The sequence below is a fragment of the Polistes fuscatus genome, unplaced genomic scaffold (assembly GCF_010416935.1).
Source record: "Polistes fuscatus isolate 324 unplaced genomic scaffold, CU_Pfus_HIC Scaffold23, whole genome shotgun sequence".
In the NCBI taxonomy this organism is placed as follows: Eukaryota; Metazoa; Arthropoda; class Insecta; order Hymenoptera; family Vespidae; genus Polistes; species Polistes fuscatus.
In genome coordinates, this window is record NW_025113100.1 from 2,723,373 (window position 1) to 2,739,624 (window position 16,252).

The 16,252-nt window shown below is 26.2% G+C and overlaps 3 protein-coding genes across 5 annotated transcripts; 1 reads left to right on the forward strand and 2 right to left on the reverse strand.

Moving 5' to 3' along the window:
* Positions 1 to 275: 275 nt before the first annotated feature.
* On the reverse strand, positions 276 to 1,888 carry LOC122518245 (intraflagellar transport protein 81 homolog). The gene is made up of 6 exons (XM_043637043.1): positions 1,779 to 1,888; positions 1,554 to 1,702; positions 1,216 to 1,327; positions 966 to 1,082; positions 557 to 616; positions 276 to 461 (listed from the first exon to the last, which is right to left on the reverse strand). The coding sequence occupies exons 1-6, from the start codon at positions 1,881 to 1,883 to the stop codon at positions 276 to 278; spliced, it is 729 nt and encodes a 242-aa protein (XP_043492978.1). The 5' UTR covers positions 1,884 to 1,888.
* Positions 1,889 to 2,055: 167 nt separating this feature from the next.
* Positions 2,056 to 2,774, reverse strand: LOC122518067. Its single transcript, XM_043636744.1, has 3 exons — positions 2,681 to 2,774; positions 2,379 to 2,604; positions 2,056 to 2,277 (listed from the first exon to the last, which is right to left on the reverse strand). Exons 2-3 carry the CDS (start codon positions 2,588 to 2,590, stop codon positions 2,064 to 2,066), a joined length of 426 nt encoding a protein of 141 aa, XP_043492679.1. The 5' UTR covers positions 2,591 to 2,604; positions 2,681 to 2,774; the 3' UTR covers positions 2,056 to 2,063.
* A 171-nt stretch (positions 2,775 to 2,945) lies between these two features.
* On the forward strand, positions 2,946 to 16,107 carry LOC122518066 (glyoxylate reductase/hydroxypyruvate reductase-like). 3 transcript variants are annotated; one of them, XM_043636743.1, is made up of 6 exons: positions 2,946 to 3,032; positions 3,097 to 3,372; positions 3,474 to 3,794; positions 3,864 to 4,321; positions 4,392 to 5,223; positions 15,797 to 16,107. In XM_043636743.1, exons 2-5 carry the CDS (start codon positions 3,293 to 3,295, stop codon positions 4,517 to 4,519), a joined length of 987 nt encoding a protein of 328 aa, XP_043492678.1. In that variant the 5' UTR covers positions 2,946 to 3,032; positions 3,097 to 3,292; the 3' UTR covers positions 4,520 to 5,223; positions 15,797 to 16,107. The 3 variants fall into 3 exon arrangements, with proteins under 3 accessions (XP_043492678.1, XP_043492676.1, XP_043492677.1); XM_043636741.1 differs by having other exon boundaries at positions 2,957 to 3,032; positions 3,252 to 3,372; XM_043636742.1 differs by lacking the exon at positions 15,797 to 16,107 and adding an exon at positions 5,845 to 6,824 and having other exon boundaries at positions 2,957 to 3,032; positions 3,252 to 3,372.
* The last annotated feature ends 145 nt before the right edge of the window (positions 16,108 to 16,252 follow it).

A 16,252-nucleotide genomic window follows, 5' to 3' on the forward strand; every position in this document is an offset into this window, starting at 1 on the left:
TATATTATATAAATATATAATATATAGTATTTTAGAATATATTGTAAATATATATATTAATAATTATAATTACATATTGTTTAATATACAATATATAATTATAATTATTAAATATTAAATTATATTATTATTAAATATTATATATAATTATATAAATATTAAATTATAATAATTAAATATTAAAAATAATTATTAATTATAATTATATTAAATTTAATAATTATATATTATTAAAGTTAATAATTATATATATTGTATATTAAACAAATATATAATTATAATAATATATTGTAAATTTTTGTAGATACTTGTAAACTAGACATTATCTTGCTTTCTTGTTCTTTTTGCAAAGCAAGATCACGTTCACGATCTTTCTCCATACGCAAAGCACGTGCCGCTTCCAAAAGATAAAATCCTGGTTGTGCTTTTACTTTCATTTTTTCGATACGTAATAAAACTGCCTAAACCCAGATAGAAATATTGAAATCAATCGTTAAACCAACTCAAATCTTCTGATCATTTCATTCATTTTATTTTTATATACGAATTATTATACCTCCTTTTCTTTTTCCATCGCTTTGAGATCTTCCGTAAATTCCGCAGCAATTTCGAAATTCTAAAAGACGAATAAAACATTATTTTAAAAGCCGAGTACAATTGAAAAAAAACAAACAAAAATTATAAAAGTGGTTTAAGTCAAAATTTAAAAAAAAAACCAAATCAGTTTATCAGTTATTTCACCCCACATTATTTTTAAATTAAATTAATTCAATGAATTATATTTAATTCATTCATTATTAAAAATAATTGGTAGTTGTTTGTTATTTCAATATTATATAGAATTTATTTAATGTTCAAATTTAATTCTTTAAAAATATTTTAAAAGAAAAAATATAATTGAGCGACAATTAAACCACTTTCATAATTATGGGCACGTTTGTATCGTCAAAAATTTTGGTTTATACCTTTTTACCTATCTCTCTTTCCTTGTGAACGGTTTTAAATTGATTGACCATGTTCGTATATTGTTCGTACAATGCCGAAATTTCTGGATCTCCTAAATAATCCGATGGAATTTCGATCTAAATCAATAAATTCGTAAGGAATAATTACAAAAAAAAAAAACAACAAGTTTTACGTAAAATATTATATGATTATTATTATTATTATTATTATTATTATTAAAATTTGTAAAAAATGTCACAAATAATTTACCTTAACAAGAAAACGTGCCAAATAAGCACGTTGTCTTACGATATCCTTGTGTGTTAATAACCACGTTAAAATATCATAAATTGTTTCAGAATCACCTCGAACGATTCCTTGTCTTTATTGTGAAAAAAATAAAAACAAATAACTTTAATATTTATTTATATATTATTTTTAATATTTAATATTAATTTATATTAATCAGGAGATTTGAGTTAATATTTAATGTTTATTAATTAATTTAATATTTATTTATATTATATTAATATTAAAAACAAATAAATTTAATATTTATGATTAAAAAATTGTTACAAATTTTAAATATAAATTTTTGTTGTTATTACCGAAATGTCGCTGGATCCGAATTTGGTTGATATTTTAATATACGAAGAGCCGAAAGAATTCTTACCGAACTTTGTTCAGGTGTTTCGGTTTTAATATCGATTTTTGGAGCATCTTGTTGTTGTATTTTAATTAATACGTCGCTTAATATCTAAACAAAGTACATTTGTTTTTTTTCTATTAATAAATATTAACAAACATTGTTTATATATTAATTAAAATATTACCTGTAATAAATCTTCAGGATTCAATGCACTGAAACCAACCAAATTATAATTTTTATCCAACAGTTTGTTAACTTCTGCTACGATAAATTTAATATTCTCGCTCATTTTTACACTTGTTCTTTTTTTTTTAATTAAATTATTTTAAAATACTTTTCCTATTGTTATTAATCGATCCGCACGTGTCAAGAATTCAGAATGGAATAATTCACGTGTTGTTGCATTCGGTTGACATGGTAACTATATGCTCCTCGACATATGTGGTTAGAATACATATATATTTTTTTTTTACAGATCTATAGTACTACTATCCTCTCCAATGTACGATACAAACGTCGTTTTAACCCATTCCTTTCTTTTTTCAATTCGCGCCAATTGTTCGTTTCTATAATCATTTCGAATATTTTGCATAAAATTCATCATATATTTTCGATCCGTTAAACGTATTACTTTACTTCCCATTAATTTTTCCACGCGTAACCTTACGGGTTTGTAATTGATACTGTAATCATAGAAATTTTATTTTTATTTTCATGTATATATATACATCGATATTTTATACGATTTAAAAAACAAACAAACCTGTTGTGCGAAAAAACTTACGCGTATTTTATGGGTTCACTTTCCCACCATTTTAATGGTTTTTCGTATGGATCCAAGCTTAAAATAAACATCGATTTTTCTTCTTTCGTTAATCCAACGGATTTCTTTTTTTTATCATTTTTTACAGTAATCTTAACCTTAGCATCTAGTGCATGCTTTGATTTCGACGATACTTTCTCGTCTTCTGGTTCAGATTTTCTGTGTTCGTACATATTTTAAATAAAATCTAGGATAGAAATATTGCTATATAATTAAAATAATTATTTTATTAAGGAACTACAAATTTAGAAACACATAATTACAAAATTTCAAGATAATCGAAAGATTAATTTCAAATTCTTTTCATTTGCCACGTTAAATTATCCCGCAAAGAATGAACCAATCAAAAGTTCATATTATACGGAAGTTTTATATTATTGGTTGAAATGTAAAAGATGTATGCGCATGTTTACTGCGCAGCAATTGATTAATATCGATCTTAATATCGAACGCATGCGTGCGATACATATGTAATGCATGTGTATAACACGCCGGTAGTACGTGATGTATTTTTATTACATTTATAATAGCAAGTGATAAGAATTTATATGAATTGTAGTGTTAGCATAAGGAATATGTATTTTAATCATATTATTCTACAAAATTCATTAAAAAGTTAGTTGACATAAGACAATATTATATATATATAAATATAATTATTTAAATATAATAATTTCAGAAATTTATATAAACATAGGTTATGTTTGTACACGGTTTCCAAATCAAATGAAAAACGAATATTAAATAATAAGTTGTATCGTCTCTGTGGTGTAATCAAAATTCTTTTGTATTAATCGATTGCAATTCTCAAATCTTAATAGATTATTTTTCTAGAAATAAATAAAATACATTCAAGATTTTTACATACAACGTTAATGAACATGGCGAATAAACCTAAAGTTTTGATTACACGACCGGATATTCCTGGTAAAGGATTAAATCTTCTACACGAACAGTGAGTAGTTATATTTATGATTTATTTAAACACTTTTTTATTTTATCTTTTCTAATCAATGTATAATTATGTGTTGCATCAATATATTTTTTATTGTTAAGATGTGACGTTGTTTCATGGACCAAACAAACACCTATTCCTCGTTCAGAATTATTGTCAAAGGTACCTGGAGTATCAGCTATATTTTGTACATTAACTGATAAAATAGATGAAGAAATATTGAATGCGGCAGGAAAACAATTACAAGTAGTCGCTACAATGTCGGTTGGCACAGATCATTTAGATTTAAAAGCGTTAAAAAATAGAAATATTAAAGTTGGATATACGCCAAACATATTAACCAATGCTACAGCAGAATTGATTGTAGGATTGCTTCTAACAACTTCAAGAAGATTATTGGAAGCAAATAAAGCAGTCCATAGGTAGCATACCTCAGCGGAAGCATTCGTTAATGTAATTAAAAGGTTTATACAATAAAGAAATTTTTATAGCGGTGAATGGAAGGCTTGGGCACCGACATGGATGTGTGGTACAGGATTAGCGAATTCCACTGTTGGTATCGTCGGACTTGGTCGTATTGGGTGTAAAGTAGCCGAATGTTTAAAACCTTTCGGTGTATCTAAAATTTTATATACGAGTAGAACCGTCAAACAAGAAGCTTCTAAATTTAACGGCGAAAAAGTCGAATTAGATAAATTATTAGCAGAAAGCGACTTCGTTATAGTAACTGTAGCTTTAACGTCTGACACCAAAGAATTATTTAATACTGAAACGTTTGAAAAAATGAAAAGATCTGCTATATTTATCAATGCCAGTCGTGGAGAAGTCGTTAATCAAAAATCTTTAATAGAAGCTTTAAAAAATGGCACGATTAAAGCTGCTGGTTTGGACGTCACAACACCCGAGCCGCTTCCATTGGATAATGAGCTTCTAAAATTAGTTAACTGCGGTATGCGCTATTTACTTGTACGACAGCGCGTCTCCTGTGAATATTTTCAATATTATTCTTTATTCTACAGTGGTTTTACCTCACATTGGAAGTGCTACCATTGAAACGAGAGAAGAGATGGCTAAAATAACAGCTGAAAATATTTTAGCTGTTTTGAGAGGCGCAACCGATGAAATGCCGGCACCACTTAATTTATAAATCGAGGCATATATAAATTTGATATATTACTTTTATTTAAAGATTTACAAATATATTAAACGTTTCATTTATTACATTACATTATAAATACTATCAGAATAACTGAAAATATTTCTTACCTCCAAACTATGAAATTTACAATTCGCAACAATATTGTTGAAAATGAATATTATTTATACCGGTATTGAAACAAATTGACTGCTTAATAATTTATTGGTTAGTTGTACAGTTGGAAAGGTAGATCTCTTTACTTACCAACCGAATTAATTAATATTCATGGTCTCATAATTTTCGTATAACAAACACAAATGTAATTTGTTCAGCTCTAACATTCCTAATCGTTCGTGAAAAATTGACGATAATATAATAGCGTGAGAAGAATCATAGAAATGCTTGGTAAATACTTACGTCAGCGTTAAGTTGTCAGCAATGTATTTCGTCAACGGTGAACGATATTGTAACAAGTACGTCCGAACGAGAAATCAAAAACAATAGGTTTTTTCATTACGTTAAATTTTATATTTACCATTTGTTACGTTCAGTAAAAAGAAAGTAACATATAGTGTCTAGAATTAATTTATTAAAAATCGTTGCTACTTTATTTTGAAATCAATTTTTGTATACTTAACTAACAACTCTTTATAAATGCAAAAATGTGTAATCCAATTATATCAATATGGCGCTTTGATTTTCTGTAACGTCATGTACGTATTTTAAAAATCACACATTTTTTATATTTCTATATATTATATGTTTATTAATATTAACGCATGTTTATGAAGTTTTAATTTATTTTATCATCGTAGATTTATTAATTGTTATTTCATATCCGAGAAGCATTTGTTTGTTTTTTTTTATGTTATATAATTTGTTTATATGCACGACAGAAAAAAGTTAGATTTTAAAGAATTGAATTCCTTAATTAATGGATGATATATATATTGGTATTTATCATATGAGTCGTTTATTTTAAAAATGGTCTAAGTCCAATTGTCAGTTTTATTTGTGTTAACTTTAGTAACACGTATCACATGGAGTTAAACTGCCGTAAAAAATATTTTGCGAGAAAAAAAGTAAAAAAAAAAAGAATAGACTTCGGTTATTTTCAAAATAAATTGCGCGATATAATGTAATATAAATGGAACGTTTAATGTGTTTATAAAAGATTAATTTAGAAAATAATTTATTCGTAATAAGATTAAAAATAAACAAAAAAATAAACCATATTTTTTCCACGTACGCGATTATTCTCGTTCAATTTTTTAAAGATTTAATATTTCGTATACTTATTATTCTATTACTGATAGTTTTTCTTTTTTTATCAGGAATTGCGCAGCTGCCCCCCTTTAATATTGATATGAAACAAAATGTTTACATTAAGTCAACCATATGTACATATACATATATATATATATATATATTTATATAGGGTGAGATAAAAGTTACTTTCCTCAGAGATTCGTTTATCTAAATAAACCACACAAGATTTGGATCAGTTACAAACAGTTAATGAAACAGTCTCTACAGAACCTGAACATGAATTATTTCAATTTTGTTTCACCATATTTAAATTAGTAATTAAACTAACAATAAGTGAATTGTGTATGGAGTATAATGGAGACTAATTTGAATAATTTACGTGAACAAATGCTAATAAATTAAATTAAATATTAAAATAATGCATAATTTTTATTCAGTGTTTTTTTGAAAGAAACTTTTGAAAGAGACTTTTATCTCACCCTATATATGAAGTACACGCATGTACAAACGCAATAGAATAATATGCTTATTTATGATCAGAGAAATCGTTAAAATTTCTTCTATCAATGTATTATTTTTCTATTGAAACGAACATACACATATATATACTTACGAATCGTACGATAAACATGTTTCACAAACAAAAAGTGTTGACTACGATGGTCAATGTGATTTGACCATCGCACGCTTCGGTTGTGTAGTTTTACCTTGAACAACTCATTCGTTTGTTTTCATCATTTCATTTATTAGAAATACTCACACGTTGCGAGGATTTAAACGTAAACATCGAACGAAACTTCGTCATAACACTTCGTCATTATCGCACACACATATATCATACATACATGTGTGTATGATATATGTATACTATTATGTATACTATGAAGGAAGATAAATGAAAGAAAAAAAGAAGGGAATTACTATCAATAAAGTTAGTCATCATCTTGCGAAAATGTTTTTATTCGTTCATTGATCTCTCTCGGACGTATAAACTATATTTGTTCAAATTTTATTTCATTAATTAAATAAAGCGTTTAAATGAAAATTAAACAGAAAAGAAATTTGCAAACAGCAAGAGACACAATTCTTTACACAATAATAATATATCCATATTATTACTTTAAGATGAGTACTTTTGTCTTATACTGTACGTGACTGAGTTGAAAAGTTTTGAGCCCAACATAGAAACAACTATTTTCAATCAAATTTATTTTTATAAAAAAAGAAATAAAAGTTTATTGTGTGTGTGTGTGTTAAGGCTCATAACTTTTCAAACCCATCCTCGTATATTTTTTATTATTTTTAAATGGATAAACAATAGAGAGATCACACACACACACATGTTTTACACAATTTTGAATTAATTAAAAATAAAAACAATGATAAATATATTTACGTATATTAATTATGTACATCATTAATCATTTAACTGAAGAAAATATTTTCTCTGTGATCTTTCGAAAATAAGTGTTTATCTAGAATCTATACTTATTTACAAGTACATTTTGATTGTTTACTTCTTAGAAAATACTCAAGCCCGCATTACGATTCATCAACAAGATATTGTCAACATCCTATATATATATGATACATACACACATATATGTATAACATGAGTGTGCGAAAACACGTGGCTGAATAAGAGAAATCTCATAAATTGTTTTCATCTAATTTCAATGGTCTCTTGGTCGTGCAGTTATTTTAGAATTTCTTTTCAATCTCCGGTTTATCTTTCTAACGAGCGAAACCAAATAAAAAAAGAGAGAGAGAAATAGAAAAGAAGGAAAAGAAGAAGAAGAAGAAGAGGAAAAAATTAAAATTCCAAAAAAAAAAGGGATATAAAAAGAATTTTAAACAGTTACACGTGGTATTTAATTGATCACGTGATGTGGCGCGTAGATGTAGGACATCGATCTCATCGACCTATCAGAACTTCCGTTTCATCATTCGGAGGCTCGGCTTCTGGTTCGAGTCTTATCGACCAATCAGAAGGCTCTATTTTTACGAAATTTATCACGCGTTTTCTTCTTTACTTTATAAGTATGCGTATAAACTTGTATGTTGTGTTTTCTTACCTTCCAACCATTTATCCGTAGTATTTATTGTATATATATATATATTATATACGTTTATATGTATATGTAGGTAAGGTGAACACGTATATAATACGGTGAGCGGTCTCGCGTGACGTTCAAACTTTCAGAATTCTAACCTAAAGCGTATCACAGTGTAGGATTCGCGCTAACCGTCAGTTCGATTTCAACCGTCAAAGTTGACGGATGCATCCACAAGATTGTATTATCTCGTTTCTTTTCCTTCTCATTGTTTATTATAACGTGGAATCGTATAAGAGATAATAATATAAACTCTTGTTTATTGTTTTTTCTTATAATTATTATTATCGTCTAACTGTATGTACATAGGTGTGCGTTGGACACCCGTTAGATTATGTGCATGGTTTTTTTTTTTTGATTTTACGATAAATTATTTCTATTTTGATTTAATTGAATATAGTGTGACGCTGCTCGTGCGAAAAAGAGAAACGACATTTTAATAAAATAAATAAGATTTATTTTCTCTTTATTGCAAAAAAAAAAAACAAAATATTGCAATATTATTTTGTTTATTTAATAACAACGTGTTGTGTGTTACCGACGACGCATCATGCGATGTAAGTATTCTTCTCATATTTATATCTTTCTATCTCTTTCTTTCTTTCATTCTTTCTTGCTTTCTTTCTTTCTTTACTTCTTTTCTCTTTTTTTTTTCTCGTACGCACGCGCGTTCTCATTCGTGTATTGTTCTTTGTGAATGAATGATTGAATGAATGATTTAATGAATGGATGAATGAACCTTACGTGTAGAAATAAGATGTAACATTGTAAAAGACTTATTTACATATGTATGAATATAGAAAATTCGAGTAATTAGTTTGAAATAATTACGAACGAATAGTTTCAAATATAATTGGAAATATTATGAATTATTCATATTTTTAATGTAACGTATTTTTTTTTGTTTTCTTTACATTCTTTTTTTTAATTAATAGATTTATGAAAATCACACACACACACACACACACACAGAGTAGTAATTTAAAATGTAATTAAATATTTATTCTGTTGAATTAAATTCTATATAAAAATAAAATCTATTTTTGCAGATAGAATATAGTATTTCTAAGATTCTAATATGATCTTGTAAAACAAAATCGATTAGTTAAGATTAAAGATATTTACTTAGCGTGATAATGTAATTTTTATTTCTGCGACTTATCGCTATTAGTGACGAATAGAAAATGACGTAATGTGTTACGTAGAACGATTTATATTTTTATATTTTTTAATTATTATATATATTATAATTTTTTAATTTTTAATCCTTTTTTTTTCTTTTTTCTTTTTTCTTTTTTTTTTTTTTTTTTAATATAAAAAATATTTCATCGATAAATTTTTTAGATTTAGTTTATATAAACTTATGAATTGCAATTTTACAATTTTTCGATAAAAAAAATGAAGAAACTTTCGAATATACAAAAATATTTATATTCCAATATATTTTACTGCTCATCGTTTTATAGTTAAAATATAAATTTATCGTTAAAGAATATGCCAATCGTAATTTATGCGCATACACGTTGATAAATTTCCTTGGAAGATTATTTCCACGTAAAATGATTTCTCTAAAAGTCAAAGATTCCCAACTCGTGCATTATCTAACTTAACTTAACGTGTATCTTTCTTAAAACTTTTTCATTAATCTCTGTGCAAAAAAATTTTTATTCATTTTTAACAGCTTACATCACTTATTATTATCATTATTATTTTATAATTATAATTTATTCGTACAAAAAAAAAAATCTGAATAAGAAGGGAAAACAATTTGATTGGAAATAAAATTGATGATGATGAAAAAAAAGAAAAATTGTTTTCAGGTTAGTTTTTTTGAGATTCAACCTTTTTTTTTTCATTTAAATTTGAGATATCTTCAATATTTTATACGCGAAAATAGAAAAAGAATCAATAATCCCTGATTATAAGTGAATAACCCCATAAAACGTAGATTGCAATTCACGTTTTATTATTTCCAATTTTGAACGTATTCTGACTCATATTAGAGGTTATGTAATTACCTCGAGATGACGTTGCAAACATTTTCGGTTTGAGCCAATAGAATTCTTAGGAATATTTTTGATCTTATTCATTGCCGAATAACACAATGCTAATTTGAGATTACTCAAGGACGTTAATCACAAAAGTATTTTCAATTATTAATCAAATAATACAAATTTAATAGATAAATTCATTCTACATTCGAATACAACTTGTATAATAATAATTATTATTATTATTAGAAATTATGAATAATAAATAAATAATATCAGATATGCGTAATGATAAACATTTTGTTTTTTTTTTCTTTTTTTTTTACAAAATTACTCATGCCAAAAAAGTAAACGTGTTCAAATATGTTCAAATTGATGTGAAAACTTTTTGTGTTAAACAAATATGTACATATAAATGAATTACTTTAATGTTGTGATACATAGATTATCATAAACGCCAAAACTAACTATCAAAAATAGTCTAAAGCTTGCGTTTCTTTCGTTCAGTGCCAAGTCCATGGTCAAAGAAATTGACTTGGAAATTGATCAGAAGAATTCTCTTCGGCTTATGAATAATCCCTCGTTTCCGGTCAACGTGTAATTGTCTTTATTGAGTAAAACCATCTTATTTTTTTCTCTTTTTTCATTATTATTTTTTTCTAGTTATTTTTCTAGTTTTTTTCTAGTTTTTTTTCCATTATCTTTAAATTATATTTCACAAAGGGGTGGGAGGGGGTTGTTAGAGTCTCGATCGTTGATATATATAAGGTAAATAATATTGAATTATATTTTTTTTCTCAATTGTTTTATTGTTAATTCAATGCAAACGTGAAACATTTGCAATTTGTATTATAATTTTCTTGAATAAAGTTATAAAAATATATGTGTGAAATAAAAAATGAACATTGTTCGGAACGAATTTGGTATCGTGAAGTATCGATTATATTAATAAATTTTTATTAATTTTACGTGTATTTCTTTTTGTTCGGAAAACTCTCGGACACCCTGTGTATAAATATTTATATATAAATTATTATTAATCTTATAAATAAATAAATAAATATATTTCTGAAATGAGAAAAATTTCTTTAAATTTTCGCGTGTGTAGGACGCGTGTAATTATTATTACAAAATTAATCTAATCATTTTGATTAGAATTGTATAGTTAGTTGTTCGAATAAACTGAACGTTTGTAATTTAAAGCAATGACTGGTGGTGAGTAGATAAAACTATTTGATTATTTATATTTTCATTTTTTCTTGTTCCTTTAAAATAATTCACGTATAATAAACACATGCACATATATATATATATAAACTTGCGTGTATATACAATGTGCAGGTACGATGTTCACATACACACATGTGCGAATTTATGTTAGTCAATTTGATTATATGTATATGTTCCAATGTTTAAATTTGAGAGAGTAGTGACGTAATTGCCGATCGATATTATTACGCAGTGCGCGAACGCGCGCGCGCGTATACACATATCTATATATGGATACAAAAAAATAAATAAAAATATATATATATGTTTTTTATTTATTTTTTTATCTATTTTTTTAATATCCAGTTTTATTTATAACAAAAATATCCAATTTTACATATAATACATACAATTATATATATATATATATATAAAATTAGATATATTATTTAATATTATAAAATATATATATATATAATAGAAATTTTTATATAATAATATTTAATTTTATTTATATATATAATAAAATAATAATCTTCATAACCGTAAAAGGGAGAATAACGGAAACATATATATAATTATATTAATATTATATTTATTTAATATTTATATATGTAAATATAATTAGGTTTTTTTATTGCACAGCTTACAAAGTTTTTTACAGTGTCTTATCATTACTTTACTTATATTTTTCTTACATTTTTTTTTGTGTAGTTTTTTATTTAATATTTATTATAATTATATTATATTATTAATATATATTATTATTATTATTATATATTTATTATATTATATTTATTTAATTGATTATTATAATTATTATATATATATATATATATATATACATATATTTTACAAAATTAATTTAAAGTATTTAAATCGCGCACGATCTAATAAAAATGACATGAAAACTTTAGAATTGATTCAAATGGAGATTAGATTAATCAATAATGATTAAATAAAATGTTATTTTTGTTTGTTCTATTTCATTTTTATCAAAGATCTTATTTCTTTTATCCAGTCGTTATAAATTGTATATATTATATTTCTGCGATGTTTCATTTTCTTATCTGTTTATTTTTTTTTTCTTTTTTTCTTTTCATTTTTGTTTCTTTTTCTTCCTACAATTTTTTAAACTTGAAAAAATTGGATCAATGTGTAAAAATTTGGTATCAAACGAGTAACAATTATCGCGAGTGATATATTTTTTCTTATATTATTAAATTAATATATAATATATAATAATAATAATAATAATAATAATAATAATAATAAAATAAATATAATAATAATCCTACGTATAGGGGATTCAAAAATTAAAAAAAGACATTTCCAGAAATAATAATAATCGTTTAAATTAATAATCAATTGAATAAAGGATTTTTTAATAATTAATTGAATGAAAGGTAATTCAAAAATATAAATAAAGTGTTAAATGTTGCTTAAGTTATTGACAATGTTCACAGTTATAATTATATACATTTACGTAATTACGTAATAAGAAGAATTTGTATTTATAATTTTCGTTAACACGTTTGTTTCCTTCTCACTCCTCCCACCTCAACCCACCCTACCCCCCAGGTCAAAAACTATCGATCGCGAAACTTAATAGTAAAACTGTAAAAGGTGAAAAATAAATGAACATTATTATTCGTAAGAGACAATATTTTTTGCATCGATCAAACTTTTAATATATTTCATCAATTTGTATGCGTGTGCGTGCGTGTGTCATTTATGAAAGTCAAGGTCATTAGTAATAGACAATAGGCTAGCATCCAAGAATATTTGCCAATTGTTGAGAAAAACAATTTCCCACGAGTGATTCATGTATTTTTAAAAACACGTGCGCGTATATATGTTTACAATTTTGTAACACACACACACACACACACAAACAACACAACAAAACAGTGATAACGAATATACATTATCATATCATCTATGACGATTATTTAGTGAAAAATAAAAGTGTGCTAATTAATTATACTTGTCGTGTACGCCGATAGGTGTGGGGTGGTGGTGAGGGGGGTAGGGTGAGGGGAAGTTATTATCGATTATATTTAAAAAAAAAAAAAGAAATGTTGTTTATTCGATCTGATTGTGAACGAAGCAACCTAAATGTTAATCGCATCTAATTTAAACAGAATATAATAATTAATAAGCTTGTTTGTTGTTTGTTTGTTTGTTTGTGTTTGTGTTTTGCTGACAGTGTTAATCGAAAATAATCGATATATATATATTTTTGTTTACGATATTTATCGTTTGAAATCTAATTGTAATCTTTTTTTTCTATGGGGGGGGGGTTTATATTTTTTTCTTTTTTATTTAATACAATATATTTCAATTTACAGTTGTTTCAATTTACAGTTACAATTTACAGTCAAATTGTATTTAAATATATCGTTGGAAGAAAAAAAAAAGAAAAGGAAAATCGATATTAACGGCTTCGGAAAATTTTCGAATAAAATTTCTAAATAACTCAACGTCAAAAACGAAATGATTTTCGTAACGGTAACTAAAAAAGGTTCAATTTCTTGAATATCGTCCAAACCGACTGTCTGTCTGTCTGCCTGTCTGTCCGTCCGTCCGTCTGTTCAGTTAACTTTGGCCATCGCAAATGTTTCTTTTATCGTTAGTTTTTGTTACGTAAGATTGGATATATTTTGTCAAAAATTATTCGACATGATTCTCGACTCTTCGAGATTATAGAGTTCTCGAACGTGAAAGAAGAACAGAAAATGGCCGAAAGCCAATTATTAGTCTCGAAAGCTTTTTAGTTCTATCATCCTAGGGTTGTTTTTTTTAAAACGATTATTTTTCTCAACTTATATGATAATCGTCATTTGAAAATATTTATTTATTTATTTATATTGTGTCATTACTGTATTTAACATAAACACACACGTGCACAAATAAAAATCTAATCATATAAATTATTGAATAATAAAATAAAAATACGAAACGAATTTTCTCAAATGTAACTACGTTTTTTAAATACGAATTGTAAATTAAACTTAATAAAACGAAATATATAAAATATCGTAAGAGAAAATTATTCGTACAATTTGATATATTTATTTATAATTCACAAAACACAATTATCAATGATCCATTGAATTTATTTGATCTTACCACCAGGAAATGTAATTACCTGAAAAAAGATACCTGAACAAGAGAAAGAGAGTAATTATAGTCTCGTGAGAAACGTGCAATATCATGAAAGTTCATTTTTTAATGATAAATTCTAAACACGCACACACATATCGGATTGGCCAAGGTTCACCGCGTTCGTTCGTTCATTCGTTCATTCGACCATTTCATTTTGTACGTTCTCTTTTACGCAATCTACAAGAAAGCGATCAACCATTTTCTCTCTTTCTCTCTCTCTTTCTTTCTTTCTGTTCTATTATCCACAACTTTAATGGCAAAAGATTAAAGTGCAAACGTAACGGATCGTAAAACTCTGCTAACTTTTATTTTATTCTGTTAATAATAAAACCATTGTATTTTTACTTCTATCTCTTTTACGCACGTATTTTATTTATCTACACTCATATATTACATGTGTATGTGTGTGTGTGTGTATCATACGTATATGTACATATGAACATTTGTACATAGCATGTATAATTTCTAAGAGACTACGGAACAAAGTACAATGTTCAAGATAATATTTTTTCGCAAACATGCCAATTCTTCACCTACGTGGAGGTTCCATCGATCAGGTTGTTTTGTTCGTTAAATCAATCGACTAGAAAATGTATTTCCTTGTTGCTTCATGCATCAACTATTTATATATATATATTTGTATGATTTTTTCGTAATTTATATAATTATTTCAATGTTTTTTTGTCCGTACCAAATTATTCCCACGTAAAATTCAATTTAAATGCGTGACATTGATTAGATTTATTTATCACACATTTATTTTTTTAAATTTAACTATTATCACCGTTTGTATTTTTTTTTTGTTTTTTTTCATAATGTTGATCATGAAATATTTTAATCATTACGTGACTTGTTCTCTCTATCTTTCTCCTTATTATTATGTTTTTTTTTTTTTATCGAAATAAAAGATATTTAATAATTAGAGTATTAGTGACACGCGAAAGTACGTGTTTTTGAAATTTGAAAATAACATTTCGTGTCCGGCGAATGTCTGTAACGATCGATCGTATAATAAAACCCCGCCTTATATAACTATAAATGTCATTTACTCCTTTCACGTAACACCACTATGGCTTCTTAAGAGCTCTATGATCCGTGATGCACCACTGGTGGGCTTTCTTGAATGGTAGTTCTGATGATAGACACGTGCAACATGACGTGTTACTAAATGAGATTTTCCACGACATCGACTTGACATTGCATCATTAATTCCTTGCAAAATGTTATATACATATATATACTTTAAATATTTATTAATATATCAAATAAATTTTACTCGAGTATCCTATACAAAATGTCACGTTAATAATAAAAAAAAAGAAAGAAAATCAATATATATATTATTTTGCAATCTAATGAATCAGTCCTCAAACACACAGTACATTTTGAAATCAATAAAACAAAGAGATAAACATTCTATATATATATATATAAAGTGTAATTAAAGTTAAGAAAGAAATAAGAATGATTATTATCTCGTAATTACGTGTCGTTGTGTTTTTAAATCGCGAAACGTAATCGTCTCTTTGTTTCAGGTATCGGAGTAAAAATTTGAAATACGCGCTAAACGTATAGCGTTGTGTCACGTGACGGTGCGGCTTATTGACCAAGCCGTACGCTAACGTGAATGGTCAATTTTGGTCACGTGACTCGTGGTAACGTCAAGTCGAGCTACCGTCTGCTATTCGATCGAACGGATATCTCAACGGGCCTTCGAAGGACAAAGAATTCGCGATACCAGCGTGAAACGTTTACACATTCTTTAATATAATCTTCCTTTGTCAATTTGATTGTGCTAGTTTTATTATACGAAAAAAGAAAAAGAAAAAGAAAAGGAAGAAGAAAAGAAGAAAAAGAAGAAGAAGAAGAAGAAAAAAATCATTAAAGAGAAACAATAGATTCGTTTTGAAAAAAGATAAAAAAAAAAAATAAAATAAATCAGCTGTGCGAATAATTTTCGCGCGATTTCGATCATTTTGACAGTTCCCAAC

Coding starts and splice junctions, on each gene's coding strand:
- LOC122518066 (XM_043636741.1), top strand. CDS start 2,966: ATGAATTGTAGTGTTAGCATAAGGAATATGTATTTTAATCATATTATT. Junction 3,033..3,251: donor TCTACAAAATTCATTAAAAA/GTTAGTTGACAT, acceptor TTATTTTTCTAG/AAATAAATAAAATACATTCA. Junction 3,373..3,473: donor TTAAATCTTCTACACGAACA/GTGAGTAGTTAT, acceptor TTTATTGTTAAG/ATGTGACGTTGTTTCATGGA.
- LOC122518067 (XM_043636744.1), bottom strand. CDS start 2,590: ATGTACGAACACAGAAAATCTGAACCAGAAGACGAGAAAGTATCGTCG. Junction 2,278..2,378: donor AGTGAACCCATAAAATACGC/GTAAGTTTTTTC, acceptor CTATGATTACAG/TATCAATTACAAACCCGTAA.
- LOC122518245 (XM_043637043.1), bottom strand. CDS start 1,883: ATGAGCGAGAATATTAAATTTATCGTAGCAGAAGTTAACAAACTGTTG. Junction 1,703..1,778: donor ATCCTGAAGATTTATTACAG/GTAATATTTTAA, acceptor TACTTTGTTTAG/ATATTAAGCGACGTATTAAT. Junction 1,083..1,215: donor TGGCACGTTTTCTTGTTAAG/GTAAATTATTTG, acceptor TTATTGATTTAG/ATCGAAATTCCATCGGATTA.